The following is a 27,073-nucleotide window of genomic DNA, read 5'->3' on the forward strand; positions in this document are numbered from 1 at the left end:
TGTAATTACTGTTACCTTTCGTCCAACAGTAATAGGTCGCTTCTGCTTGAGTACCCGCAGTTCAAGTACCCTCAGTACCCGACGTTTTCGAGGCAATGTAAAGAAAATAGATGCCAGTAAACATTCCCCGAAATTGGACGTCAAACAAGCGGTTCTCCCGCCTGCGCTATGTTCTATTGGAATTGCAAGGGGTAATTATCGATGCGGTATCAGGTTGATGGCACATCGATTAATCAACCAAACCGGGTTGATAGCTTCCCCGAAGTAAGACGGCTGCAATCATGTACGGCGCTGTATAGTCATAGTTCAGTGAGGGCCCATTTGACGTACACTCTTAAAAATGAACTTCACCGCAGAGCACGCTCCAAGCCAACCATCAGCTCGAATGATATCGCTATGTGCCCCGATTTGCTCAAACCAGTAGGCGTACGCCTTTTTGTGACACTTATGCTGTTCATAATTGTCACAAAAATGGCGTACGCCCCCCCCCCCGTTTTCAGCAAATCAGGGCAGATAACGATATCATTCGAGATGATGGTTGGCTACGAGCGTGCTATGCGGTGAAGTTCATTTTTAAGAGTGTACGCGCTGAAATCTAAAAAAACATGGCACCCCGAACCTGCACTGTTAAAAATGAACTTCACCGCATAGCACGCTCCTCGCCAACCATAATCTCTAATGATATCGTTTTCTGCCTTGATTTGTTGAAAACGGGGGCGTACGCCTTTTTTGTGACAATTATGAACAGCATAAGTGTCACAGAAAAGGCGTACGCCCCCCGTTTTCAACAAATCAGTGCAGATAACGATATCATTTGAGATTATGGTTGGCTAGGAGCGTGCTATGTGGTGAAGTTCATTTTTAAGAGTGTGGGTATCTTGTATACATTTACCTTGTCATGTATTTTACGTCCCGCATGGAAGGAGGAGGTATACCACGTCCCCGAGTTACTCAGGTATGTATACTGAAGTCGTAAGACAGTAAAAAAAAGAGTAAGAGATTTGTGCCAGTACACAGTTAATAACGCGAGGAGTGGTCCGCTCATATCTGAATAGTTGCTATATACCAAAATGTAAACGGGAAACTTTCGATACACCAAACGTTACATAAATAGCCTACTCGAGCTGCGGTGCACGGACTTTTCTCTGGCCACTCTGCTCGGCCCAGTACGAGATCACACACAGCGGTCTGTGACCAAAGCAGTTCTGATTTTCTTGAGAGATTCAGGTCTTATGAACAGCCTGTGAACTCAGTCCTGCAATCTCATTCTTCTGTGCCCCACTCTCACCCTCAACGCATTAACCTCGTGCTTTCCTTTTTGAAGTCATCTTCTGTGATCCATCTCATCATTCTTTCACCGTTTGTTAGTCATCTTTTTTCTTTGTCATCTTTCACTTTACTCTACCTCATCCTTCTTTCATCACTTGTTAGTGCATCCTTTATTTCCTAATTCATTTTCTTTTTATTTATTTCTTATTTTTTAATTTTCTTTATTTATTTATTTCTTATTCCTTCCTATTTCCTTCTTTCTTTAATTCTTTTCTTTTCTTTTATTTATTATTTCTTAATTTTATTTATTTATTTATTTCTGGAATAGCAAGCCGACGTCTCGTTTGGCTGACCTTCCCCCCGTTTTTTTTTTCCTTTTCGTCTAATAAACATATCCCTCCCCCCTCTTTCCTGGTCCCTTGGCTTGGTCCCTGGCTTGGTCACCGGGCCACATCCAGCCCACCAACGCTGTGCCCTCAAAGCTCTCTTCACCTTTCTGGACACGATAGGACTTGGATCCTTATTTTGAAAGGCCTCATTATTTCATTCCCCCACATCACCACAAGCAATGGGGTAGAGTATCGCCCCCTGGCGATGAAACTCCCCATTCATCATCTCGTAATAAAGTTGCTGTTGTTTTTTTTTTTCCCCTCTTTTTCTGGCTCTATTATTCCACCCACAAACGCGTTTTGGGGTAGCCAGTCCTGACTGGGTCGGGACTAATTAACCTCTCCATATTTTTCTTTCATATCCAATCCAATCCAATCCAAACCAATCCTATAAAACACGGGAGTAAGGCGCTGAGTTACTTCCTAGCTGCATATTGAGAGTGACAAAGAAAGATAAATAAAGGAGTGAAAAAAAAAACACACACACACAAAAGCGCTCACCTTTTCACACATTAACACATCGAAAACCTGACGACACTGACACGTGCAAGCATCTTTGTTGTCGACGTTGTTGGCAAGGCTCGAAGTCGGCGTCGGACACGTGACAAGCAGAGCCACTACGATTGGCTGAGTGGATACAACATTCTCTCATTTGGAGTGCTAGTACCTCCAAGGTCACGCTGAAGGTCGGAAGATGGTGGGTTCGAATCCTTCCACCGGCTGTGCCGTCTCAGGTTTCCCAAGTGTTTTCAGACAGTTCACTTTCCAAGCGGCACAGTTTGATTAATTGATGGATTGATTTCATTCGATTTCTTGATCTTAACGAAATGCTAAAGAACATCAAATGGGGACTGTATATAAGGTATTCGCAAAGTATGCAGTCCTTCCAAAAAAGTTTCCCGTAAAGTTTGTTCAGGACGCGTACTATGACGGTATGACCCGTATTGCTTACTTGTTCCTCTATATGCTGGCCTCTCTCCCATGTCCTGCACCACTAATAGCCGGAGTTGTTTCGCGGTGCTCATACGGAATCGAAGAAGAAGAAGAAGAAAAAACAGGTCGTATAGCTTAGTGGTTAGGATGATCACCTTCCTTACGTGTAACGTGTAACACCACGGTACCATTATTATTATTATTATTATTATTATTATTATTATTATTATTATTATTACAGTCTTTCTTCTTCTTCTTTTTTCTCCTTCCCTTTTAATGCCATGTACTGTATATCTGTATGTTTGTACTGTATGTATCAATGTGAATATCTTCCTGTTATGTTCTCGTTTGTGAATATGTCCTAAATGTGCTATGTTTTGCGTAATCTGTATATATTTGTAAGTACTGCATTGTCTACGTGCGCCAATACCAAGGCTTTGGCTGTTTTTGGGCACGTTAATAAAGATTATTATTATCGCCATCATCATCATCACCACCTTCCACGCCGAGCCCTAGGAGGTAACGCGTGGGTTCAAATACACTGCACCCACTGTGCTGTCTCAGGTTTTCCCTAGGTTTTCCGGCAGTCTTTCCTGACGAATGTCGGCACAGTTCCCTCTGAAGTCTGCCCAGGACGCATACTAAAACTCACTGTCCCCCCACTCCTTCCTACTGTCCTCTCTCCATCTGTCCGTGTCACACTCTAAAAACTGATGGAGGCGGTGAACGGGTTCGCGCCGTTGTCGGCCTCACATAGGTGGGCAACGTCACGGCTGACGCCCTGGGCCGACTTCTAAGGGGAACTGTGCCGACGTATGTCTGAAAGCGTCTGAGAAAAACCCAGAAGAAACCCCCAGACAGCACAGCCGTTACCGGGATTCGAACCCGGGCACCTCCAAGGCCTCTAAAAACTGAACTTCACCGCATAGCGCGTTCTGCGTCAACCATTGCCACGAATGATTGGGTTATCGCTTCTAATTTGAAGAGAGAACGGGAGTACGCCTTTTTGTGTCAATTTCGATACACGACAATTGACACAAAAGGGCATCCGCCACTCATATCCACAGTTGCTTCGCGGTGCTAACACGAAATTAAAAAAAAGAGAGAGAGAGAAACATATACCAGAGACACTGAAGCGATTTCATGCACACAGACTTCCGCGCGTTCAGCTGTTGTATCCCATAAAGAATGCACACACGAAAATATACCTCGTTATTGAATCGGTAGAGGGCTGACAAAATTCGCATGACAAAAGACGCTGGACATCTCCATCTCGCTATATATCGGCACATGTCAAGGTCCTCTTCCCGTTCTGTTAACAATTCAAACATAAAGAAGGGGAGCCGGGAACACAACCGGGGCTCAGACCTCTGACCTTCTCCCAGGGAATGCATCACTCAGGCCTTGTTTTCTTTTCCTTTCCTTTTACTTCCCGAAAACGGGAAAAGAAGCAACGACTCCCTCAAAATAGACATCACGGTCGAATCAGTCTTATGTGATGATAATGACATCTCGGGGAAGTCATATGCGGCAGACGTTGCCATGACGGTCGGAGGGAATATGGGGATAGCTGGGAATACCGCGCTCGGTTTCTTGATAGAGTTTGTTAGGTTAGGTTGGGTTAGGTTAGGTTAGGTTAGGTTGAATAAGTAACACGTATACGTGTGAAGGAAGAAGAGAGGGAGGTGGAGGGAGAGGGTTAGGTGTGAAGCAATAACACTGTGGACGTTTCAAAATTGGGTATTAAAGGGACACAGAATGTGTGCACCGCCGGCTCAGCACCCATAAGCACCAATTTGTAAATGAGGGTACTTGTGACATCTGGAATGTTTGTGTGTGTGTGTGTGTGTGTTTCTCTGGTACTTTGCGCATGGTGCTGATGTAGAAGAACTGTTGGATTTCCTGCAGCAAATGGCGTATAGCCAGTGGGGCTTCGGAGGTTCAACCCTCCCCACACGAAATGGTACCTTTGGTAGTGCATTTGGGGGAGGGAAACGAGGGAAGAATCCTCCTCTCCCATGTAAAGTTCACGTAAAACCCCTTTCGAAATAGTTTTCTGGCTATGCGCCACTGCTACCAGTTCTTTCAAGTGTTCCGTGATGCTTCAGGAGTAGTGACGCTTACATATATATAAAAAAAGCGCGAGTATTTATAAAACCGAGTCCTCTTAAGGGCGAAACGCATTGGACGATTTCCCAGCGTCAAAACGTCGCGCGTACGCCATGGCCTTGCACACGCGGCGAAGAAACGCCAGCGAGGCGACCACCCGAAACGCATGGGACGCGTACGGAGCGAGTGACGCACGCCACTGTTGCTATATTCGTCGACCACAAATATCTGTTAGAACGTGCAGATGCTCTCCTTTCCTGTGGTTCCTGCGTTCCTTCACTCTAGATACCATTAAAATGTTCACGTAAATTTAGTGTGATGGATTATGTCCCAAAAATTTATGCGAGCTGCTCATACGCAACCTTGTCTGCCGCACGACGGCCATGGTTCTGCCTACTTCTCGGAAAACGCGCCCAGACGCGCGCGAATATCTGTAGTCGGCAGATTCCGGCGTACGCCCTCCGGGCGCGTTGAAATACTAGTTTTTACGAGGTCACACGCACGCCGAGCGCGCGCGCGTCCTGAAAACGTCGGAAAAACGCTCCATGCGTTTAGCCCTTTACACCCTGACAGGTGCTAAAAAAAATAACTGCGTATCTATTCCGTATCTAGTCCCTACGCTGCCGACTCGTCCGCAAGGTCAAGTCAAGGTACCCACAGAAGGACGCGATGAACCTCGAAGAGCACGGTGCTTAAGAAAGCGGAAGAAACCGGCAAACCGGAAGTAGATCATTATCGTGTATTTCCGTGTTGGGAGCGGCGAATGTCCGCATGGCTTGACTCGACTTTCCGAGGGGTCGCTGCGATAGAGTTTGTTTAATAAGCGTTATGCGCAAATATACGAATGCGGACATATCGGCATTTCTTGCTTATTTCGCTTTGTCATCGTTACTGCTTTTTTTTCATTTTTGAAGGCTCGACTTTCCGAAGGTTCGTGATGGTTCACGGAGGCACAGTGAGGGCGCTGGGTGGGAGTGTGTTTTGTTTAACGCCTGATTGCACCCATTCACGATACACGCGGAAAAGGGAGTTGTGGAAAAGAGATGTCAAACGTACATAGTTATGTACGCCAGGTGGTGGATTTTTTTTCCCGAGGCAGTTCGTATGGCTATTTATATTTACATTTGACGTGTGCATTTCCGTGTTCTCAATCCCCCTGGATTTATTTTTTTATTTTTTTGCGCGCATTCATGCTTTATGATCATGCGCGTTCAGTGGAAGAAAACTTACCGACAGGCACACAGCTCGGCAAATGAAGACACCCTTGCACGTTAGCAACTATGTGTATTAATAAAACTATGCGTTACAAACTGTTCGTATTAGGCGTGATGAAACACTCGTACGTTTGCGAAAGGGTACATACGTCCCATTCCTGTTTCAAAAAAGGGCGGTACTCATAAGGAGATTCTCTTGTTGTCGTGCGTGTCAGTGGACACAAACGCCATCCGGGTCCTCCTCTTGAAAGCAGTGATGGCTGCTAACTACTTCTACAGTAGTTTAACTATATAACTACTAACTACTTCGTGATGGAGTAGTTTAACTAGTAGTTCAACTACTTTTCAGGGGAGTAGTTAAAACTACTTCTTTAACTACTGCAATGTAGTTTAACTACACCTATAACTACTTAACGTTGTCCATCAACACCAATCCCTTGTAGTGTTCTTGGACACCTAAATATGAATCACAAACAATGATAAACTTTGGCTCAAGCCACTGCTACGATTGTCAAATACAAAGCTTGCGGCGGATTCTTTCTGTGCCTGCGCGATAAACTAAGTTACATAATTATTTTACAGCAAATGAGGCTTCACTGGACATTGGACAAACATTAAAAGTGAAGATTTAGTACACATGCACGACACAATTGCTCTGCACCTCCGTTCTCGTCAAACAAGTAGCTCAAGGTAAAAGTCGGAAGCACAGTCGTGCCGTAAAGCTTGTGGCAAAATCGGAAGTAGTTCGCGCCTTCAGTAACCTAACTACTGTAGTTAACTACTTAAAATTGTAGTTTAACTAGTAGTTGCAACTACATTTCTGCAAGTAGTTGATAACTACTTTTTAACTACAATCTGGTAGTTTAACTAGTAGTTTAACTACATGTAGTTAACTACTGGCCATCACTGCTTGAAAGGCCTCTCGGATGCTGGTGTGTCAGGTGTGCAGTGTGCTATTAGTTCAGCCTCATCCAGTGTCTTTTTCATTGTGTATACCTTACACGCCCAGCACTTGGGTAAGCCCTTCTCGAAGACGACTCTATATTCACCTATGGAGGTCCTCAATAGGGTTTTCGAGACTTTTAGGTCGCCGTGAGTAAACATCTTACCAAGGTCGCTCGTTAGGAGGATTACAAAACATCCCAACGGTGAAGTGGCGGTGAGGATTCCTCGGAGTGTCCCCACTGGTCCCCACTCCTCTCGTCCCCATCCAGCGCCATCTATTGAACGCGGATATCACCTTGTATGGCGCACAAGGTCACAGCGCATGCGCATAAGCAGTTGTGAAAACATCAACAACTTTATATGGAGATGATGCGTGGGGAGTTTCATCGCCAGGGGGCGATACTCTAACCCCATTGCTGGTGGTGATGTGGGGAATGAAATAATGAGCCCCTTCACAAAAAGGATCGAAGCCTTACGGTGTCTAAAGAGGTCAAAAAGAGCTTGGAGGGCAGAGCGTTTGTGGGCTGGATTTGGCCAGGGACCAAGCAATTTTGAGAGAGAGAGAGAGAGAAAGAAGAATGCGCTCTAGATCATAGAGCACCGCAGTGACAGCATCTCGCAGAGTCAACTTGTCTCAAGCGGTAGTGCCACTGAACTGTAAAAGGTTGTGAAAAAGATCAATTGGCTGACCACTCTTACCTATACACCACTGTTCATTGCAAGTAACAATAATCATGAATAGCGTGAATCGTGCGTGATTTTTTTTTTTTTTGCATGTGCTAAGATCATGCGATCTTCGCAATTCTGCGCTATGAGTAATTTAGCATGTACATCAATCACTGACCAGTCATAGGTGCTGGCCGAGATGATTGCATTCAGAATGTGGCAGCTTAAATTCTGTTTGGGGCGGGGGAGCAAACACTCGTTGCAGTACTTTCAGTTTGGCGCCATAACACACGTAAGTGATAACATAAGTCATACATTTGACCCCGCCCCCACACAAGAATCGCTCCGCGTGCGCGGGTGTATAGTGGAGACGGGGCGAGACAGAGAGAGCCGGCACTCTATCGCGAAGCGGGGGCGTCGTGCAAAGTCTGGTAGCCAATCGCAGGAGCCTTCCACGGATGAGTGGGCGGTCCCAGTTGTAGGTCTTATGTTGTCACTAACTATAGCTGAATCATTCAAGGCACATTTGCAGACGAGTGATTATGCACAGTATCGCAACAGAAATAGCCGAAAAAGAAGTAGTTAAAATTCCGCTTTAGCCCTGCCTTTTCAAAATTCGAGTGAAAAAGAAAAATTCCCGCAATTAAAAAGTGTCCAAAGCCATCCTCAATGGCGATAAAAGATTCCAGAAGGTGATTGCCGAAAATCCCACAATCCCCCGGCGAGTACGTCCCCAGTTAGAATTTTTTATCACCTTAGTCGAAACACCCTGTATAACATCACCCTACAGATGAGCTATGCCCAACAGTCTAGGGGGTTTACGAAAAGTTTATATGGTGGCCTTCACTGCTCCTTTAAAAAGGTTACGACACTTTGATACTTATGCACCGAATTCTACTGCATGTCATATTACTGAGGAAACAGAATTGTCTTATCCTTCTGTACGTGTTGTATATAGTTGAGGAGCCAGAAACCCTCGAAGAAGCACCCAGAAGCCCCCCCCCCCCCCCCCCACATCCCGCCCTCTCCCATCCCCTCCCCTCTGGCTACGCCAGTGCTCGTAAAAGTACGTAACATCTCACGCGACCGCCTCACTGGCAGATATGCCGGCTGTGATGACACGGCCACACAAGTTTCGGTATTTGCTTTGCTCATTGGCTACACGGACATGCGATCCACGCACCCACACACACACACACAAAGAGTTTCATTGAATATCAATTTGTTAGTTTCATAATGTTCCAATATCGCAACGTGAACAATAACAACAACATCGACTTTGCGATTTCGCGACAATGGAACTTCAGCACGCAGCAAATTTCCGCCCCGACGCTCCCGCCACACTGCGGTCATTTCTGCATACCACACCATGTTTGTTTTGTTTGCAGAAGCGCGGTTACCGACGAATTACGTGAAGTAATGACGAAGTTCGGTAAGGAGTTGTGCCCATATCATTGCTCGCAGAAGTGTGAAAATTGTGAACACAACACTCTGCAGCTCTAGCATTATGTGGTGAGCGAAGCTTGGTTGATACTTGATAGCAGAAGTGTTACGATCACTCCGTCCTGTGTGTCAATGCTATCATTTTCGTGCCGCTGTAGTAAAATATCATCCGAAGCCCCACTTTTGCTGCTTTTGCTTCTCGAGACACCTGATATCTCGTACGAAATTGTTCTTCCTTGCAAAAGAGTTTTTTTTGGGGGGTGTCACTAATACCGTATCGAATAACGTGAAGAAGGAATCGAACAATTTCTTGTCAATCCGTCATTACGAAACCAGTTCATAACTAGACCCGCCACTCCGCGGCCAACCCAGCAAACCGTATTTCAATGCAGAAGCGCGGTTCTCGTTGAAGTTATGTTTCGCAAGTCATGTTTTGCAGATATTACAAAGTTGATTACGCAAAGCTTCGCGTTTACTGGTGTGCGCGATATATTACACAACTTTCTGCGTCGCACGAACTGCCCAGCGGTGAGCGTGATTTTGTAGTTAAGAGCTATTCCTTCTTGTGCTCACTGACATAAATATCTGTGCCGCCATGTAAATTGTAATGCATCCTGCAACAACCAACGACTGTACGATTAACGAGAAATATCGAATCAGAAATGTCAGGCACTTCAAATGAATACGGCGATTTGCTTATCATGTCGTCGGAACCATAATCCTGAACACTTTTCTATCTAATGGTGAAGTGAATATTTACGGTAAAGCTGCTTAGAAGTCAAAGCAGGCATTTGTGGACGAAGACGCTCCATTTCTATCGTGTGTGTCGCGAGTGTAAGCTTGGTGTTCAATTGTTACGGACTTCCCTTAATGGCGAACTCGAAAGTCTGTCAGAGTTTATGCTTCTTCACGTTCCTAAATTCGCTCTGTGTTTAACTTTCCTCACTTTGCAAACTTGAAGCAGTTTTATTGTTCGCGTTCTCCCGTTCCTGCCGCATGATTAACCTATTAATTAGACGCCGTCGGAAATTTCCCGAAGCACTAAGCTCGGATGCTGCGGTTGAGGATGAACGCAGTTGGACTGGAAGTGTCTCTCGACTTTCATGCGGTGTTGAAGGGAGGGAAATAGAATTAATAATCGATGGGAGGGAGAGGGGGTGGGGGAGAGAGGCACGCGGCAGGCAATTAGGGATTAATCAGAGAATCCTCGAGAACAATGAGATTTTCAGTTGGAGTGGTCGACTCAGCAAATGAGGCTGCAGGGAAAGTTCGAGTGATTGGGGGTTGAGGGGGGAGTGGAGTTCGTGACAATGGAAGGTGACATCATATCGGAAGCAGAAGACGTTCTTGGACGTGGAACGCGGATGCTTTTTAGAAGGCTAATTAATGCAGGATGTGGAACCGTGCTGGTATAGGATATGTACAACGCAACGTTCGCTGTTTTTTTTTCTTTTCTTGTTAGCTCATTATTTTTCTATACTTCTTATCCGTTATTTTCTTGCATATTGTACCGGTGAAGCTTGAATCGTCAAGTTTCACGGCGGCTGTATGCAGAGTACAGTTTTCTGAGTCGTACTCTGCTTTCGTTTCGTGTTTGCAGTGTCGTGTCGTCACAGCATGCCGCGAACGTTGCTCCACCTGCTGGGATCACGTGGGAATGTTTGAGGGCTCATCATAGCTCATTACTGCTCGTGCTGTCCAGGCTATTTAGCAGACCTGTAAAAATTACTTTTCCAAAGTAATTGAATTACGATTACAATTACGTGTTCACAAAAGTAATTAAATTACAGTTACAATTACTCATTTTCTACTGTAATTCAATTACGATTACAATTACTGAGAAAGTAATTGCGTTACACTGAATTACATTCACAAAGTTGACCGCAATGTGCAAGATTTGACGTTCACATTTATTGCACATGTTCTGAAAGATGGTGGTAGTTGTAGTATTACACAAGGACAAGTCTCTTGCAATGTTAAAGAAACACCGAACATCACAGTCAAAAGGCCTTCTTTCTTCAGAAATGTGAACAAAGTGCAGATCATGAATGCAGCTTGTAACGTCCATTGACTTTGAAGAGTAAGGTATTCTCAAAGCTCTTGTCTGCAAGGCTGTCACGTCTCCTTGTCATAACAAGGCCACCAACCGAAAACAGACGCTCCACTGGTGCTCTGCTGGGCAGCCCAACATTGTACTTCATGAACACCTCGAGCACACAACGAAGATCTTTCAAGCATTCTAACGACCCTGAAGTGCGGGTCAATACCCACAATTCGTACTCATTTTCCCATGGTGCAAGAGTTTTGCTCCTTCCACATTCGAATGTAAAAAATCTGCACCGAAAAATGTACCGATCTGAATGGAGTGTTTGGGTAATCACTGTGAAAAAAAAGAAAAAAAAAAACGGTGTGGAACTGACCCTAACTTCAAACATTGGGCCTTCCCAGATAGCATTCTAAGTAATCCCGAAAGTAATTCAAAATGCGTTACGCGTTGCTTGTAAAAGTAATTCAATTACAGTTACAATTACATAACACCTAATGTAATTCCGGATGTAATGAATTACTCAGAAAGTAATTAATTACAGTAATTCAATTACTTGTAATTAATTACTTTACAGGTCTGCTATTTAGTGACCCTATCCCAGGCTAACGTCGATAACATCTGCCAGACTTGTACGTAACTTACTCAAGTAGACCTATCTTAAATACTTGTGGGAGTCTCTTGGTTATATCTCATACTTTATATATATTATAATACTTTTGAAAGTGAAGGGGGTCGAGAGGGGCAGCCGCCCCGGGCGATGTCGCCAGAGAGGGCGCCGAACGGCAGGCCCTGGCAGGTCGGTTGGACAGGATCAAGCGGGAACGAAGAAAGTTGTAATAGACGATTTCAGAAATTGCATGGATGGCCCACCAGAGAGCGCCGTGTTGCGAAAGCCCCGCTGCACCTTGGGATTTAGTTTTCATGAGTCAGAGAAAAGAAGAAGAGCGCAAACGGTTTCGGTTTTCTCTCTCCTTCACCTCCCGCACCTTAGAGCAACAGGCAGCGAGCACGAATGTAAACCATTTCCCACGACGCATTGCGCGATGCGCGTGACTTGGGCGACGGAGGGCCCCCGTGCGGAGCACAAGGGCAATATCTGAAATCGCCTATTTACGATCTCGGCAGTGCAAATAAGCGTTTTCGTTTCTTTGTTTGCGGGGCTTCTGATGGGAGTTGGGGGGGGGGGGGGGGCTTCAGATTTACCCTGCCCTGGGCGCAAACTTATACCTCGCTACGGCTCTGCGTTAAAGACCCCTCCAGGTGGGCAGAATTCAGTCACTGACCTGACCACTGCCTCGCGACGTAAAGCCCTCAATTATATAAATATAAATACTATGGCTAGAGGGTCTGCGCACCTCCTCCCTCTCCTGTGCCACCATCATTCTCTTACCTCTCCCATTCCACCCTTACCCGTTCCTGCTACCCCTTGATGCAACGAGCTGCCGATTCAGAGTAGGCCAACCGCACTTTACTTTACTTTACTTCACTTTACTTTCCCAGCGGATATAATATGAGCCCAAAATTAAGTTTCCGGACGGAAGCCTTAATTAGTTCTTATTAACTAGACCCACTAATTAATGGAAATAGACGTGTATTGTGATATCAAACCTCTGAGACGGAACGGGAAAAGAATTCACAAATTTATTCACTTTTGTTTCTTGAATTCCTATTGTGCTGGGCTTCCATCCGCAAACTCATTTGTAGGCGGCCCCTGAGATGGGAATACAAATAGTACTCTAGTCGCGCGCTAAAGCTCTAACGCGTCAATATCGAAAGGGGGGGGGGGGATCGATATAGAATTAAAATATCGAAAGGAATCGCCTTGTATTGTTTGTATGTCTTTTCCTTTGTATGCGGGGGAGGGAAAACGCTGTGTTTTCCCTCCCCCGCATACAGACGTCACGAGATCACGTGACCGCTTGGATCTCCTAACTCGATGGATCTCTTGACGTGTCGCGTGTCACTGATTTTCGTCTGCTTTTCTCTTGTGAACCCACTTATTTGCTACAATTTATGGAACAAAAAGACGACCCTTCCTGTATGCTGTGCGATTCCCCCAAGCTTGCGTGTTACGTCACGACCTACGACGCCAGCAGCTTGGTGACAGGGTACTACCGTGAGGGGCGTAAAATACTGTGTACCCTGTGCTGAGGTTTCGGTGTGCGCAAAATTAACACACAGACCGACCACTGTGATGTCGCTCATGATCGTAGTTCTCTCGCCACGTGAAGACACTAATGAGGCTCGTGCTCATGACGTCACGGGCAGCCTTTGAGCCACGTGACTCGGGAAAACATGTGGATGCGAGGGAAAACGGTGCGTTTTCCTTCCCCCGCATACAGACGTCACGAGATCACGTGACCGCTTGGATCTCCTAACTCGATGGATCTCTTGACTCGTTGGATCTCATGACCAGAAGCGAAGAGAAAAACGGGAGCTCTTCTACTTGAGTGTCGAAATACGACCACCAGATCACCCTATTTCTACGCCTTTTCCTCGCTCTATAACTGTCCCGATTTTTTGTTCTGAAAACGGCAATGCTATACCATGACCTCAAGGGATTCGATATTCTCATCGGGTCAATCTCCAACGTTTGACAATTAAAAAGTCAATTAACGAAGAGTTAATTAATGCATCGACACAGAAGGCGTAGAGTACATCACCTTCGGTTAAAATTGGGGAAAGTTGATTTTTCTGTTTTAAAAAAATATTCTATAGTTACGGCGGACACCCTATATATAGTCGCGAACTTGCGCTTGAAATCGTCTGAGATAATGCTGTGTAGCAGACGATACCGTGTCATAATAATCCCGCATGACCATGAACGAAGAGGATCATAGAAGAGGGAACATCGGGCAGGTCTTCTGTAGTCAAGATGGCGCTGTTTATTTCATAACATTTCACTTCACTTCCATCGTGCAGACGTATAGATGACAGCCCGGGGTTTGGCAAAAACTAGCCATGCTGCTTGACGGAGGGCAAATCCCGGTCTAATCTCATCTAATGAACCACACACGTAGATGAGTAATTTTCTTGTAAGAGCGAAATAAATTACTACACTTGGCACAATTTTGAGCAGAAGGAACGCAATATGCTGGCCTGGTAACGAAAATTTGTTAAGACTAGCCAACGCTTGGACTGCATTCTAAACAACGGCTCCCAGATCCAGTTTAAACCCAGCCCAGTGTTGCCAAATGAGCGTTTCGATTCGCAATGAGTGGCAGCTTGCGTGGATGGTAAAGACGAGGTCATAAGGAGGTCATAAGGTCAGGAGGTGTACATAAAGAGGTGGAGGGACAGAGACACAAAATACAACCGGACTGTGCTGTCCGATTGTGTTTTGTGTTTCTGTCGCTATACCACCTCATCATGCTCAACTGGATATGATACCGTCTACATCGGTAAACCAGCTCGCTGGCCTTTTAATGTTTTGCTCAGAACTGGCATGCCATGTAAATTAGGCAGCTGCATATTTTCATAAATCGGTCTGGCAAAAAAAATAAAATAAAAAATAAAATAAAGAGAAATAAATAAATAAAACGTTAATGCGATGTGATCCAGGATAGAACAGTGCACGAGCCGCATTCTTAGGCCCAGGTCCGACCCTAGCCCGTCCTTCTTTGGATTTACCCGTCCGGGCTCGGTCCGACGAATTCATACCTTGCCCGGCCCAGGCCCGAAGAGTTTCTAAGTTTTCCGGCCTGGCTTCAGCCCGCAAAATTTCTAGGCTACCTGGCCTGGCCCATTGACCGTGGCCAACCCACAATGGGGTATGGGGCGACACAGGCTCGAGCCCGATCAAGGACCGGCAATATACGGGCTCGAGCCCTATAATCTCAACCCTAAGCCCGGGCCTAGGCCCGCAAAAAGAAGGCAGCCGACCCCACCCGGGCTTTCGGGCAAGCCCGAGCCCGTGCGGTGCTGTAGTCGAGGGACTCGAAGGAATGCTGTTGTCGCCGCGGATCGACTAACTATTCTTTTTCCCCCTCCTTGCACTACACTTGACTATGGTCCGCCATAGCAACCATAACACGACTGTAGATTGCACGCGTCTGAGCAAGGCTGGTGGCGCCATCCCGTAGCGGAGAAAGTAATATGAGCGTAAAGTAGTACAATTGCGGGCCTCCAGATGGCGGAACGTCAAAATTGTTTTTTTTTTTTTTTCGCCGTCGTTGTAGTTTTGGTTCCGATATGACTGGCGTGTCGCTGATTTTCGTCTGCTTTTCTCTTGTGAACCCACTTATTTGCTACAATTTATGGATCAAAAAGACGACCCTTCCTGTTTGCGGTGCGATTCCCCCAAGCTTGCGTGTTACGTCACGACCTAGGACGCCAGGGACAGGGTACTACCGTGAGGGGCGTAAAATACTGTGCACCTTGTGCTGAGGTTTCGGTGTGCGCAAAATTAACACACAGACCGACCACTGTGATGTCGCTCATGATCGTAGTTCTCTCGCCACGTGAAGACAACAATGAGGCTCGTGTACATGACGTCACGGGCAGCCTTTGAGCCACGTGACTCGGGAAAACATGTGGATGCGTCACATGCGTCCTACTGCGGTAACGAATGTGGTAACAGCATGTGTTTTTCCAACATCACGCATACCGCAACAACTCACGACATGCCCTCCTACTGTAACTCCGGTGCGGCAATATGCTTTCCCGAGTCACATGACTAAACGTGACGTCACTGCACAAGCCACGAATAGCTTTCAGCTCTGGAATAGACAAAAAAAAAAAGGGATGGGCCAACCGAATCCTGGAATCCTAGGCAGATTCGGGAATTCGAATCCCACTGCCCAAATGGAATATTTCGAATCTTTCGAATTCACCAACCACCTTTCTTCCCTCCGGGCTGTTGACACACAATTCGCATGAACCTTTAAACACGTCACACCTAACCCTTTAAATACCATGCCAATGATGAGGACGGTGCCCAGAAGAAGAACAGTCTCTGTTCGAAATATCGGCGGCTTCTGTCCTGAGGCAACTCCCTTCCTACGTTTCTTTGTGTTTTTTTTTTTTTTTTAATTGGCGCCTCCGGAGTTCGCAGAGAGCCTGGTTGGCCGGCGGGACCCGGGGCGCGCAAAAACCACACCATAAAGCTCCGACATTACGAGCTTAGAAGTAACGCGGTTTTTGCTTTTGATAGTTTCTTAGTTTTATGGAAAGAATTCGGACTCGAGAGTTTACGTATTTCCCGTAGTCGATGAACAACGTGTTAAATAAATTACATTTAAGGAGAACTATAGGGGTATGCTTTCTCCTGAAAGTGAATTATTATTATTTAATTCGTTTTCTTATTAAACAAGGATATGGAATTCTGCTTCAAAACACTTTTGAGTCGAAGGGTCTCGCCTGGGTTTTCAAACCATTTCCTTTTAAGAAAGGATCCGAAAGGCTCAAGATTCGTAAGATTCGTGGATTAGCTGACCCCTCCTTGGATTCCGACTCGGGTTCGGGAAATTCTGGATTCGTCCCATCTCTACAAAAAAAAAAAAAAGAAAAAGAAAAAAAAAGTCCATACCGGTTCAGATTTACTCATCTTTACCGCATTTTGGAAGGTAGCGGTGGCGCCACTCATCGTCCCAGTTATTGCTTCCTCAATTTGTACAGTACTCTGTACCTTAGCTTACCTCAGTATTCTTGTACAAGCAGCGGATGTCCCACGGGAGATGCTTCTTTCTAAAGTTGATTATCATCATCATCATCATCCTACGCGTTTTTCAAAGGAGCTGTTGCTGTCGTCTGCTACGTACGGTAGTCGTACGTCTACTTCTGCGCGTTCAAAATTCAAATTCCCCTCGTCCAATCATGATGTAGATCTCGCGGGCCGATGAGTAGCGCCCCTAGTGGATCGTGCGGATTGGCTCCCCATTGAGTTTGTCGATTCTGACATGGTCGCTATAATCTGGTAGGTCGTGATTTTTACTGCAATGTTACGTATTAAATACGGAAACCTGAAACTATACTCTTCTTGCATCTTCGACTGGCAGCCACCGATCGTTCTATCTTCGACTGGTCCAAACGGAGCACTCTGACAGCTGTTTCGGCCAGTTGTTTATTTCTACCATCTTCTTTCTTCCTTCAGCTCGTACAGCTCTGGCTTAGAGCATTGGTACCACCAGTCGAAGATATCATTAGATTCCGCTGAAGCAAGTGTCTTCCTCTGGCTTACGGACAGTCAGGGTCGACATCATAGCTAACAAAGCCCACGTGCTTTCTCGTCACATCGAAAGCCACCATGCAAGAAATTTCAATGAGATTCGCGGCCAATGGTTTCCAATTGGATTAGTGGCAAACCTGTAGAAACCACATGGTTTTCTGAAAGCTTGTAACTTGGACGCTTCAGAAACGTAATAATTATGCTCTATATTGAGTATTTTTTCAGCATTCTGGGTTGAAATATTGGTACGCAAAGCAAGCTAGCGGACTCCAGAAGCGCCCCAACCCTGAGGCGACTCGCGCGCCATCTATTGAGAAGGCAAGGAACTAAACGATAGATCAGACGAGATTGTGTGTTTCTCGCGAGTGCAGTAAGCACTTCACTGCCAAGTGGCACGGTTTGTGTGTTCCGGAACACAATAACGCAATCCACACATCCGTTTAAACCATTTGATTGCGAGATTATCCAAACAGCAACGATACTGCTGCGAGCAGACGACACAGAGACGCGGAGAGAGGGAGAAAGGCCAACAGATGGCGCACGTCACCTCGCAGGCACGGAACTCGGACGTTACAACCGTTACCAGTTTAAACCGAGCTTCTCAAGAATTGCTGCTGTTCTTCAAAAAAATATAGTGGTAATAAGTAACCTGCCTCAAATGCATTACATTGTACTTCAATATCACGTGATGTCTGTCCACCAATCCGGGGCCGACTCCATCTTTGTTCTTTGCGAACGTTGAGGGTCGCCGCCTTTAAGTTTCTAAAGGTTGTCAAAAGTAGTTAATGCGATAAGCATGAAGAACTGAGAGGTTGTACACGACGGTACCTTAAACATCGTGGTTATATTTCACTTTGCAGTTCCTTTAAGACTTCTTCAGCAGAGGCTCAGCATCTTCAGCATGAGATGCATCCCTGGGCACACTGAGCTGCAGTCACAGCCCTTCCATGCCCTTCCCGCGTTCCTCGTTTGGATATGATATAATCGAACGGACATTCCTAATACGAACCCTGGATTTGTGTCATGATTAGATGTCGCCATGAGGAGTTACAACTACACTTACAGTGTTCTTACTTAATTCTCGCTGATTTTAGCAATATTTGGTAAACTTCACCATCGTTAGAAACATTCTTTACACGTAAGACTGAGAAAAATTGTCCAATTAATGGTAGTAGTTCCTCAGTTATAATTGTAGTTCCATCTGGTATTTAGCTGTATCTGTACTACTAGTCAGACCCTGTAAACGTGTTTTTTGGAATGATTCTTTATTACGTCACACACAACAATACTGCACAAAATTCTGGTAATGAAACTGAAAGGAACGGTACGTCTCATTAACATAGTCACGCATTAACACAATCACATTAATACACGTCACATTGATCAACAAAGTACGAGCAAAACAATTTAAAATAGGCACAGTTGATGGGTAAATAAATTAGAAATGCATAAATTAACGATCATCGCCTCACTCGCCACCGGTGATGCTTTGTTCCGTGATGCTGCGAACTAATTTTCAAAAAATCGCAGGTAACGATGATACCGCTGATGAGAATGAATACTAATGGAGCCGAAAATCACATACATGACACGTGACGAAGCAGTGTTAGCGTCAGTAATAACGTCGTTTACAGTATTAGCGGCATTCACACTGCATTATTTGAATACTATTGGAGGTAAATGATTCTGAGCTTCGTTATTCGGAGACGCAGTTGTAAACTTGGCACGCTGTTCTTTCAAATAAATAGTAGAGATTAGTGTTATGACAGTCGTGAGTAGTCACGGAAGGAATAAGCTTGACAACAACAACGAAGAACTGTAACTAGAAAAGACCCGAAAGAACACGGAAAGATTCTCGGCAGACGAACATGTTGAACCTGCAACACGTCGATGTCGAGAGGAGCAAGTAGACCTAATCAGGAACGTCCTCAATGTCCAGTAACACGCAAAGTAAACAAGGCACTGTTTCACAATTCGGAATGGATCCCAACAAGGCACACAGGAACTAGTAAGTCCACGGAAGCTCATCATGCCATGTGGCATCAACGAGCACTCACCATCAAAGCTCTGCAGGAAACTTTCCCACGAAACGCTTTCACAAGATTGCACTAGACCACACTGTATCAGATTTTAACGTCAAGGCTGGGCCTTACGGTACTGTGGTCCCGTTCCATGTGCCGCCACTAGTCCAGGAACATAAAAAGAATCTCACCGGGGCACAAATTCATCGCAATGTTTCATCCTGATCTGTCCATTCACAAGGACTGGAGAAGCGAACATCTTCGCTTCGTTGCTTAGCGACCGCCGTCAACACATCACCCTCTTCAGCATGCACAGTGACTGGCAGGACAGTATCCCCGCGAACAGTTGAGGACGCACCACTGTTCAATGCCGGGCAGACGCTTCCAGACGCCTACCCCGGTACAGGTCCTTCCGCTCTTCTGGGGAGTTTCCGGGGCGTAACCTCGACGTGGGCCAACTGTGGTGGCTTCAACGGTAGCAGTCCTCCTCCTCGGCGCTAGGGTGACCTTCGTTGTACCGGGCCAGCGATACGTGTAGAGAAGTCTCGTGGTTGGGTTGGCGCTTTCTGCAGCGTCGTACTCGTTCGTCCAGAGGGTGTACTTTTTAGAGACAGGGTTCTCGGTGTGGTCCTCCGTGTAACCGGCCGTGTACCCAGGTCGCACAGGACGTACAGGACGGAAGGTGTAGTCGACGTCCGAACCTTCCACTTCTTGAGGTCGCAGGTCTTGGTCGGAGTCGCTCGGCTGTTGGGGTTGGGTCTGTGGAGACGCTGGGGAGTGACTCTGCGTGTAGCCTCCGGGGTAGTAGTCGGGTTCACCTTCGATTTCGTGGTGAGGTCTTTGGGGTACAACGGTATTGTAAGGGTCGTAGTCTTCGTCGTAGTTGTCTTCGACCTCGTGGTATGGTCGGGGTGTGGTGGTCGTAGTAGTGGTCGTTGTCGTGGTCGACCAGGGGCGCCTGTTGTATACGCGTCTTGTAGGGTACTGAGGACGACGCCAGGATTTGGTCGTGGTCTGCCACCACGGACGACGTGTGGTAGTACTCTGGAAGACGCGGCGAGTTGGGGGAGGAGGACGTGGGTAGGCCTGGGGTGGACGCCTGGTAGGAGGCGCGTACGAAGGACGAGGAGGGTTTAAGTCCTGGTCGATGTCGTTGGGGTCGTGTGGGGTGTCTTCGATGGAGATGTCCGCGCAGCCCCTGAAGGTCTCTTGGGGTCCGCAGCCGACGCCGGTGGAACCGTTTTCGCACCGTCCCCAGTTGTTACCTGATGAAGATAAAAAAAAAGGCTTAGGGTCAGGTGTATATCTACTCCAGAGTTTGATATAGTAGGAAATCGAGTGAACGCAAATTAAATATCTGCGCCTCAGGTCGGAATAGCTGCTGATGTTCCGAACAGCGAGCGTTCTTGAAGGAATATCGGCAGCCCTTTACTTTAACTTAGGGTACAATGGCGTCTTACGAAGCATAAGCTTATGATGACATTCGCATTTATGATTGACAGCGCTGTCGAGTCGACTGCACCATATAAGATGTAGGGTCACAGGTGGATGATAAATCTAACAGATGATTATTGGGCGTAGAATATCGACCCCGGAATAATTCATCCGACTGTAACATCACTGTGCAGATCTTCTTCTTCTTCTTTTTTTTTTTTCAAAGCGTCCTTGTCCGTCACTGTTCACCACCAACATCACGTACACGGTGGCCGCTGTCCTGGTTCACGCACCTTGACCTTATAGCTGCACACCGCCCAATTAGACGAAAAGTACGACATGTTTGCCAATATTTATTCCACTACGTCTTATCAGATGTAAAGGGCTGTTATTATTTACCTCCACGCATTTCGGAAAGCAACTTCACAATGGCGTTCTGGTATACCCAATGACGTCATCCTGTCCAGCAAAGAGACATCCCCCGTCACAAGGCGGAGATGCGCCTTTACGATAATTTACCCAGGGGTCAGTGGCGCATTATGTCGGTCAAAAAAACGTCGTTGCGACGTTATCGGGTAGAGTTATGCACGAGCACGAATCAATGGGTACAGGGTTGATCGAATGTTATGATCGAAGAGCAGCGCAGCCTCGCCTATCTGATCAATCAGTCGATGCGATGGAATACGCGGGACTGGCTTTCATATTTTTGCTGAGAACCGTGGCGGCGTTTGTCATCTTCAGTGGTCAATCGGGCCGGTACAAAGAGGACAGATACATCGGAGATGACCGTGGTAAAGAGGGTGTAATGGGTGATGCAATGCTGCAAGGACATGCTTTTGCGAGGCAGAGCGGATGGACGTGCATCGCTTACGACAGAGTGACTACTGATCGTTTGAAGCGAAGTGAAGCAGCGGTCATGGTGCAATAGATGTAGACATTCCCTCGCTTTTACTAGGGTGTTTTAGCGCATCGCACGCTATAGCGGAGGTAGCGTACACTGTAAACTGAAAAACACCCTTATGGGTGTAAATAGCTTAACTCACACCACTTTTTACGCCGTATGGTGTGGAACACCCTTGTGAGAGGGTGCATTCTGTGTAAAACAGCCTTTGAAAGGGTGCTTTTCCTTGAAAGTGCCGTGTTTTGCACCCTTTATACACCCTTTTAGGAGGTTGTTTAACAATCTTTCACCCTCCTAAAAGGGTGTATAAAGGGTGCAAGAGAAGGCATTTTCAAGGAAAAGCACCCTTTCAAAGGGTGTTTTACACGGAATACACCCTCTCAAAAGGGTGTTCCAGACCATAAGGTGTAAAAAGTGGTATGAGTTATAGGACAAGTCATTTACACCCCTAAGGGTGTTTTTCACTTTACAGTGTATATACGATGTACGAAAACTCACTACTAACTTGAAGGTGACGCTAAAAACTGGGATGTAGTGCGGGTCAAATCCTACCGCCTGCTCTGATCTCTTAGGTTTTCCCTGGGTTTTCCGCGAGATGTGCCAGAGGGATGTCGGCACTGTTCACTGTGAAGTCGGCTCACAGGAGACATATTAGCTAACCCACTCGTTCATGCTATGCTCTTTCCATTTTCTTTTCTGTCCACGTCTGTAAGCAGCTCAAAGCCGTAGTTGGTTCGTGGTGCTCAAGCGGAACTGATAGGGTACCGAATGGTACGGTAGGGTACGGAATGATAGGGTACCCAACTGCTATTGAAGCCTGACAAAAATAAAGAGTACTAACTGCGCATTGAATTGTACGCCTTCTCAATGCACTTTGAGGGTCGTCATTTCGCATGCCGAGAACGCAGTGCGCGTTTTGGGTTTTGGAATTGTGCGCTTCTTTTAATTCCGTGTTAAAGCGCCGCGAGGCAACTGTGGCTATGAGCAGCGTACAGACGAACGCGGATGGAGAGAGGACACCAGGAAGGGGTGGGGGACAGGGAGGTTAGTATGCGTCTTGGGTCGACTTCAAGGGGAACTTGTATGACAACATTCGTCTGAGAAGTCTGCCAGAAAACCTCAGACAACACAGCCGATGGTACAGGATTCGAACCCACTACCTCCCATTGTTCAGCACGACTTTGGCTGTCATCCGCGAGCGGATGCTATAAACCTCTACCCAAGAAACGTCATCGTGACGTTGGTAGAGAGACTGAAACCGAAACAAATCGGAAGGGGGGAGGGCTGGGTTCCACGAATGGGCACCTGTTCGCTGCCTCCTATTGAAAGAAAAGTTGGACCGAAGGTCGCGTCCCTTGCAGGGATCATCGTAATCCTTTCAAGACCGTGGCTTTCGGGCGCGACCTTGTTGGCCTCTAGCTTCTAGCATAGTTCAAGTCTACCAAATTGGTGGCGCTGTCGAACAGGGAACAGTCTATTGGTGGCGCTGTCGAATACTATGACGTCATTTGTTTACAAACAGGGAGAGGTCTATTACCCACTCGGCCATGCCGCTGGTGGTCGTGCGTTATTTTTCATGTACAGGGTTCGTACAGAAACTCGCCCCAAAGCATGCGTCGCCCTCACGCGTCACGTGAAGCTACGAGAGGACCACGGAAAAGAAGTAAAAAGCGCGTCATCAGAGCAACAAATTGCCTTCAGGCCCTGAGGGTACTTGAAAATAAATAAATTCCAAAATGATGCATGGAACCAAAACTCGTTATTTCTCAAATTAAGCGAATTTCGTAACAAAACGAATAATGCTGTGCCTGCCTCTTGGATGTTGCTACAAGCCCAAGGTGCTTTCGTTTTGGGTTGTGGTGGGGAAACACCTGAGCCTCTACGTCACTGATTACGTAAAGTATGCTGGTGGGCACTATCAGCTTGGTCAGACTATCAGCCGACGCGTTTTTCCCGCTTCTTGCCCCACCACAGCATAATATAACCTCGAACGGGTCTTCTCGTGACGTCACATGTTTGTAAACGCAGGGTCGTCTACATTAAAAGTATCCCGCGTTGGCTTCGTTTACGTCTGTGGTACCGTCCCGTTTATTGCGTATTGCTAAAATTGCACCCTGCAAAACTTGTTCCATCTGTTCACGGTTACGCCTATTTCTTTATTTATTATCAGTACTCCACTGCACCACGTAAGTGGTATTATGTAGAGGAGGGGGAGTACACACTGTCATTTTTACAAAACGATCGCACTTGAGAGAGAGAGAAAAAAAAAAGTATTCACAACAGTGGCACAAGTTTCGTGCGCTAAGAAGCACCGATAAATCGTTGGGACAGGTAATATTAGTGTAGGAGATGATAAGGTCACGTCGTATGTCATTCCCTTCATTTATCCTTCTTGCAAAAAGAAAAAAAAAGCAAAAAAAAAAACGAAAATGCCTAAACACAGATGTTCGAAAATGATATGGCTTAATCTTTAGCACGTGCGTGTGGGGCTATGTCGGGAATGACGCAGCAGGAATTTCGCACGCTCCCCTTATCTTATCGTCTCTTGTCTTGCTTCAGAACACGGAGTTGCTCTGCAGCTGCAGCAGTGCACGGAACACCAGAGCTACAACTACGCAAGATCTGTGTAAGTTGCTTTGAAATCTTTAGCGTCGAATACCAACTCTGAGACTAGGGTTTCGCTCAGAGCATGCCGTACACAGTACGGTACCGTACCCCTCATCTAATCACCGTTGTGAAGAAATAATGGTACAAGGCTTCTCGGCTGTGGTCGAACACGTGGAATTATTTGTCTTCGTACTGAAGCTTAATCGGTCTACAACGTTCAAACGTATGTGAAACGAAAAATACATAGTTCCTCAATAATTACCAAAGTTTGTATTTGACTATGTTTTGTACCTTCGCTTGATCTGGTTTCAGTTTTCCACAAATACACCCTCCAAAAAAAATTATCTCCACGGATGCATGTTGGAAACCGTCTGAGTATGCCAGCAACATGGCATGGTACAAGTTGTTCATGTACCTTTGCGAGGTACTCAAATAATAATAGTAATAAAACTTGCGTCGTAAAAAAAAAAAAGCCTTGACGCGCATAGTTATTGTTAATGGAGGTTTGCTATCATCATTATTATTGTGCTTCCAAAGTAGAATAATACTAAACTATTATTGTTGCTATTATCGACAACGACACACATACCTACGGTGTGCTATGGAGGCTTGGATTGGATTGGTACAACCACTAGTAACTTTAATTTCGAGACGGGTGGTACTTTGTCTCGGGACGTACCTGCAGTGTAAGTCCACTGGAGCACGCACTGCGTACAGGTGAGGTCACGTGGCAGCTGTAGCTTGACGGGGAAGTCACGTGACCGTCCTCCTGGCACCAGGTACTGCGTGTTTGCAGGGCCGCTGCCTTCCTCCGCGAAACTTAGCGGATTTTGAACCATGCAGTCTTCGGTCGCCCTCACGCTGGGGTCGTTCACGGGACACAGACGAAACTCGAAGAAGCCCCGGTGATTGGCTGTCAGCTGCACCGTCGCTTTCATCGTCTGCAAAAGTTTTTCGAGTCGTGTTTTTTTTTTCTTTTTTTGCAAATCTTTTCTGGAACGCGTTTGCGCCAGGGGTGGGAAGCTTTTTTTAAAATAAAACGTTTGTCAGTATCCATTCGATCTGCAAGGACAGGACAACAGGAAATACAAACAACAGGAAATACTGTGACGTCTGTGTATATTAAATAAATATTGAAACTGGAACGACGCCGTTACTGAGTAATGTTACCGAAAAAGGCACGTTGGCATTAAATTTTTAAAGCCAACTTGCCTTTTGACGCAAAAACTCGGATGCAGAAAATTTTTCGGACAGAACAGCTTGGTACAGACATGCTACTCTTCGTTACGAATATAATTACGTACATAAATATAAATTACGTAAATCTTGAGATTTATTGCAAATGTTCTCACATAATCTCATAGATTTCTTAATCGGCTACTTCATGTCAGTCACGTTGGAGGAGCCGATCTCACGCGAAGCGGAGCCCATGCACATCTTATATTATGTACTACTATCATCATCGTCATTACAAATAGCACTATCGTTGTACCACTCGCAGAAAATTGTTTTTTTTTCTAGTCCACCTGGAATATAGCGAATAGAGTCTTGCACATTGACATACACACTGTAAACTGAAAAACACCCTTATGGGTGTAAATCGCTTCCTATAACTGACACCTCTTTTTACACCGTATGGTCTGGAACACCCTTTTTAGAGGGTGTATCCCGTGTAAGATGCCCTTTGAAAGGGTGCTTTTCCTTGAAAATGCCGTCTTTTGCACCCTTTATACACCTCTTTAGGAGGGTGTTTAACGATCTTACACCCTCTTAAAATGGTGTTTAAAGGGTGCAAAAGAGGGCATTTTCAAAGAAAAGCGCCCTTTCCAGGGGTGATTTACACGGAATACACCCTCTAAAAAGGGTGTTCCAAACCATGTACGGTGTAAAAAGAGGTGTCAGTTATAGGACAAGCCATTCACACCCATAAGGGTGTTTTCCAGTTTACAGTGTACATAATTATGGTTGTCTCGCGACGTAAAGTCACGGATTCTCATTATAATTTACAACGGTACACTCTAGGGTAAAAAGGTGTAATTTGCGGAGCAATTACAATTTCTACTCCACTAGATAGGACTTATTCCCCATTTTAGTCCCCTGGCAACACTGAAATTTACTCCCCAGCGCTCGAGATAATCCCTAGACGTCGCATAAAGTTCCGTCTGTTTTGTCCCGAAAAGGAATCGACTGGGAATGAACCTAGTCCCCAGGAGTACTGAAATTACTTTTACAATTTTTTTTGTTTCAACTAACTGTGGCTAGTCGGACTTCGTCGTGACTTACGACCCCACTTTTTTTCTTTCTTCCTCTATCAGATCACTATCACTTCCTCTATCACTTAGCCGTTGGCAGGCAGCAGTGCCAAAATATAAGCTCAATCAACCATATCATATCACATCACTGAATTTTTTTTGTGTTAAAGTGTGGGAATGGTGACTAAAATAAAAAAAATAAACATAATAAAAAATAATAAGTGAGCCTACTTGTCCCCGCTTGTATCTCCTGACGATGATCCCCTTGGCATATTTTCCTCCGGCTTCGTTGTTCCTAGGCTGCGGTTGATGCCAGGGATCGCCGCAGACGCCGCATTTTCCTCCGTTTCTCTGCCATTGAACCTATATAGACGAGGGGAAAGAAAGTGCTTTGTCACGAACATTGTAACGCCAACGAGCAGAGCGCTATATACTTTGTTTCATTACTCGCGATCGTAAACTGTTTATTCGCGTATCCATTATGGACGAGTTTTATGGGCAGTCGGTACTATAGGTTGGGATACGTTAGCGGGTGGTCCCTATAAGGACGGAATGGAGCATTGTGGGATGCGTTGTAATGATTAAATGGCCAATGGGTTAATATGAGTTAAATGGGCTTCCGTACTCCTTGCAATATTTGCGTGCCTTGCATGGCTAGGAAAAGACTAATTTAAATT

At 45.8% G+C, this 27,073-nt stretch overlaps 1 protein-coding gene and 1 long non-coding RNA gene across 3 annotated transcripts in view; one reads left to right on the forward strand and one right to left on the reverse strand.

Annotated features, from left to right (window-relative positions):
- Nucleotides 1-18,435: 18,435 nt before the first annotated feature.
- The window catches only part of LOC135397250 (uncharacterized), a 37,922-nt gene continuing 29,284 nt past the window's right edge, over nucleotides 18,436-27,073 (reverse strand). For both annotated transcript variants that reach the window (XM_064628697.1, XM_064628698.1), the window contains exons 3-5: nucleotides 26,628-26,759; nucleotides 24,824-25,085; nucleotides 18,436-20,467 (exon numbers count right to left, since the gene is read on the reverse strand). In XM_064628697.1, the coding sequence (XP_064484767.1) occupies nucleotides 19,506-20,467; nucleotides 24,824-25,085; nucleotides 26,628-26,759 (1,356 nt within the window). In that variant the 3' untranslated portion in view covers nucleotides 18,436-19,505. The remainder of the gene's footprint in view (nucleotides 20,468-24,823; nucleotides 25,086-26,627; nucleotides 26,760-27,073) is intronic.
- The window catches only part of LOC135397261 (uncharacterized), a 95,859-nt gene continuing 92,881 nt past the window's right edge, over nucleotides 24,096-27,073 (forward strand). Inside the window, exon 1 of the long non-coding RNA XR_010423620.1 lies at nucleotides 24,096-24,163. This is a non-coding gene — a long non-coding RNA (uncharacterized LOC135397261). The remainder of the gene's footprint in view (nucleotides 24,164-27,073) is intronic.

The sequence above is a fragment of the Ornithodoros turicata genome, chromosome 6 (genome assembly GCF_037126465.1).
Source record: "Ornithodoros turicata isolate Travis chromosome 6, ASM3712646v1, whole genome shotgun sequence".
In the NCBI taxonomy this organism is placed as follows: domain Eukaryota; kingdom Metazoa; phylum Arthropoda; class Arachnida; order Ixodida; family Argasidae; genus Ornithodoros; species Ornithodoros turicata.